At 56.9% G+C, this 3,875-nt stretch overlaps 1 protein-coding gene across 1 annotated transcript in view; it reads left to right on the forward strand.

The window, feature by feature from the left end:
- Positions 1–653: 653 nt before the first annotated feature.
- BAD (BCL2-associated agonist of cell death) overlaps positions 654–3,875 on the forward strand; it is a 15,908-nt gene continuing 12,686 nt past the window's right edge. The window contains exons 1-2 of the mRNA XM_011942585.1: positions 654–739; positions 1,006–1,200. Coding sequence (XP_011797975.1) covers positions 1,014–1,200 — 187 coding nt within the window. The 5' untranslated portion in view covers positions 654–739; positions 1,006–1,013. The remainder of the gene's footprint in view (positions 740–1,005; positions 1,201–3,875) is intronic.

The raw sequence follows: 3,875 nt of genomic DNA on the forward strand, positions 1-3,875 counted from the left end.
GCCTGCCAGGCGTGAACCCCCCACGGACCCTACGGTCCACCCTCACCGGGTCCCCGGCCCTCCTCCCACGCCCGGGCAGCCATCCCAGCCAGGGAGGAGGTTCCTCTCCTTATCTCCAGTGCCCCCGAGGTGGCGCGGGAGGTGTCCCCCGAGGCGGGCGGCGCGAAGCTTCCACGCCTGGGAGGAGGAGCGGGGAGCGGGACTTTCCGACCGGGCACCCAGTCCAGGCGGAACGGTAACAATAGCAACAATAATCGCATCCGACGGCTGAACTTCAGTTGTGGCTGTGCCAAGCGCCTTCGCCCGCAGTAATCACTCCCTTCACAAAGTTTTCACTGGCTCCTGGGGGAGCTGTCACTATCCCCACTTCACTGGGGGAAACTAAGGTCCAGAGGGGCTGAAGGACTTGTTGGCAGAAGTGGGTCTCCAGGTCCCAAATGGGGACCCCAGAGAATCCCTCTCCTGCTCCCACACACGTCCAAGGTGTGAGGCAGCGAAGATGTGGGCACCAGGGCCGCAGGAGGGAGAAAAAAGGCTGCGGGCGAGGAGCCGTAGGTCCGACGGTGAGGCGGGGCCGGGCCGGGTTGACCCCGCCTCTGGACCTAACCGAGTGACGTTCCGAGAGGTGATTGGGCCAGGTCGCTGACAGTTCCCGTTGCCTAAGTAACTAGGGCCGGGAGCCCGGGGTGCCGGAGGGAGGCGGCAGGCCCGGGTCAGGGGCCTCGAGATCGGGCTTGGGGTGAGACCTGTGCGCCGTCACCATGGGCGGGGCGGGGCCTGGGCAGGGGCCTGGGTCCACCAGGGTTCTGAGGGGAGACTGAGGCCCTGAGCCGACAGCATCAGCTCCCTGCCAGGCCAGACCTAGCAGATAGATGAGGGCCCGGGAGGCCTGGCGGGCTTGGGGGCCCTAGGGTGGGAGAGGGAGCCAAGGGTACCTGCCTCTGCCTTCCAGGGCCACCGTTGGCCCCAGCTGTGCCTTGACTACCTAACATCTTGTCCTCATAGCCCAGAGCATGTTCCAGATCCCAGAGTTTGAGCCTAGTGAGCAGGAAGACTCCAGCTCTGCAGAGAGGGGCCTGGGCCCCAGCCCGGCAGGGGACAGGCCCTCAGACTCCGGCAAGCATCATCGCCAGGCCCCAGGCCTCCTGTGGGACGCCAGTCACCAGCAGGAGCAGGCAACCAGCAGCAGCCATCATGGAGGTAAGTACCCCACCACCTCCACCTGCCAGGTCACCTCACCCCCAGCCCACAGTCTCCCTGCATCCCAGTTGTATCCACGGGCGCTGAAGGCTTTGGGTCGGTCCCCAACCTCTCAGAGCCCCAGTTTCCTCTTTTGTAAAACAGAGCAATTAATAGCCACCATTGTAGGACTGTTGAGTTAATTAGCAGGAACATATAGGATGCACTTGATTACAGAGCTGGTGCACATTAAAGCTAAAAAATGGTAGCTGCCAGGCATGGTGGATCACACCTGTAATCCCAGCACTTTGGGAGGCCGAGGCAGAAGGATCGCTTGAGCCCAGAAGTTCAAAGCCAGCCTGGGTGACTTAGGGAGACTCCATCTCTTAAAATATATATATATATGGTAGCTATTAGTGTGGGGCCAGGACAGAAATCAGTGACAGGCAGGCAGGCAGTGATCTGATTTTGGTTTTTTTTTTTTTTTTTTTTGAGACGGAGTCTTGCTCTGTCGCCCAGGCTGGAGTGCAGTGGCTGGATCTCAGCTCACTGCAAGCTCCGCCTCCTGGGTTCACGCCATTCTCCTGCCTCAGCCTCCCGAGTAGCTGGGACTATAGGCGCCCACCACCTCGCCCGGCTAGTTTTTTGTATTTTTTAGTAGAGACGGGGTTTCACTGTGTTAGCCAGGATGGCCTTGATCTCCTGACCTCGTGATCTGCCTGTCTCGGCCTCCCAAAGTGCTGGGATTACAGGCTTGAGCCACCACGCCCGGCCCGGCAGGCAGTGATCTGAAAAGGAAATGGGGCCTACCTAAGGCCATACCTGCCTGGCGTTTCTTTCCTTAGAAGGTGGGGGCTGGAAGACTCCTTGGTGCCCTGCCCCAGGCTACATGCTTTCCCTGGGATTGGGCCTTCCAGCTCCCAGATGTGTTCTTTCTTGCCCCGTGGCTTGCACCCACAGCAGGCGTGTCCTGGCACAAAGGCCAGGGGCAGGTGACCTCAAGGGGCAGACGGTCCTCCCAGACAGCAGGGCTGTGTGGGGTGGGAAGCACAGGCTCCAAGATGGAAGGATAGACACTGGGGTTCAGTGCCCATTTCTCAGTAGGCTCCACCACCCCTGTGCCCAGCACTGGCCTTGGCACCTGGAACAACAACATATATCTTCTGAACACAAAAACCAGGTCAAGCCGGGTGGGGTAGCCCGTGTCTGTAGTCCCAGCAACTCAGGAGGCTGGCTTGAGCCCAGGAATTCAAGACCAACCTGGGCAACATAGCCAGACCCCATCTCTAAAAATAGAAAACTAGGTCATGTCACTCTGGCACTGAAGCTTAAACGACCTCCTCCCCATTTTCAGGATTAAGAAGGCTTAAGAGGCCTCCTTCCCCTCCCTCTCTGCACAGACACACACACTGGATTCTCTCAGATTGGATCCCATAGCTTGCTTTCTTTTTTTGCTGTTGTTGTTTTGTTTGTTTTGAGATAGGGTCTCGCTCTATCACCCAGGAGGGAGTACAGAGGTGTGGAGTACAGAGGTGTGATCTCAGCTCACTGCAGCCTGGAACTTCTGGGCTTAAGCAATCCTCCCACCTTACCCTCCCAAGTAACTGGGAATACAGGTGTGTGGACCACACCTAGTTAATTTATTTTTAACTTTTTCTTTTTTTTTGAGATGGAGTCTCACTCTGCCACCCAGGCTGGAGTGCAGTGGTGCAATCTCGGCTCACTGCAACCTCTGCCTCCTGGGTTCCAGCAATTCTCCTGCCTCAGTCTCTCAGGTAGCTGGGACTACAGGCATATGTCACCATGCCCGGCTAATTTTTTGTATTTTTAGTAGAGATAGGGTTTCACCGTGTTAGCCAGGGTGGTCTCTATCTCCTGACCTCGTGATCCACCCGCCTCAGCCTCCCAAAGTGTTGGAATTACAGGCGTGAGCCACCATGCCCGGCATTTTTCATGTTTTCATTAGAGATGAGGGCAGGGACGGGTCTCCTTTTGTTGCCCAGGCAGGTCTCAAACTCCTGGGCTCAAACAATCCTCCTGCCTCAGCCTCCAGAACAGCTGGGACCACAGGTGCATGCTGCCACACCAGCTCATTTTTAATTTTTTGTAGAGATGGGGTCTTGCTTTGTTGCCCAGCCTGGTCTCGAATTCCTGGGCCCAAGCGATCCTCTCATCTTGGTCTCCCAGAGTGTGGGATTACTGGCGTGAGCCACCATGCTCGGCCTCCACAGCTTTCTTTAACTTCCTGAGCTTGCACTTGGCTGTTTTTCTGCTCACAAACTCCCCCTGCTCTCTGCCCCCCGCCACACACACTCAGCATTGACTCGTGTCTCAGAGTGAGTGTTCACCATGTGACACAGGTTGTTCCAGTTGCTAGGGGGACCTCGGTGAACCCAAGCATCAGGAATCCTTGCCCTCGTGGAGCTTACATTCTAGTGACGTGGTGGGTCCATAACCAGACAAGCACAAAAGTGCATCCTATCGTAGATGAGAAGATTTGTATGGGGGCAGCATGTAAGAGTTAAGAGAAGCTGGGCGCGGAGGCTCGCACCTGTAATTCCAACACTGTGGGAGGCCGAGGCAGGCGGATCACAAGGTCAAGACATGGAGACCATCCTGGCCAACATGGTGAAACCCCATCTCTACTAAAAATACAAAAATTAGCCAGGCATGGTGGCACGCACCTGTAGTCCCAG

The sequence above is a fragment of the Colobus angolensis genome, unplaced genomic scaffold (genome assembly GCF_000951035.1).
Source record: "Colobus angolensis palliatus isolate OR3802 unplaced genomic scaffold, Cang.pa_1.0 Scaffold21, whole genome shotgun sequence".
In the NCBI taxonomy this organism is placed as follows: domain Eukaryota; kingdom Metazoa; phylum Chordata; class Mammalia; order Primates; family Cercopithecidae; genus Colobus; species Colobus angolensis.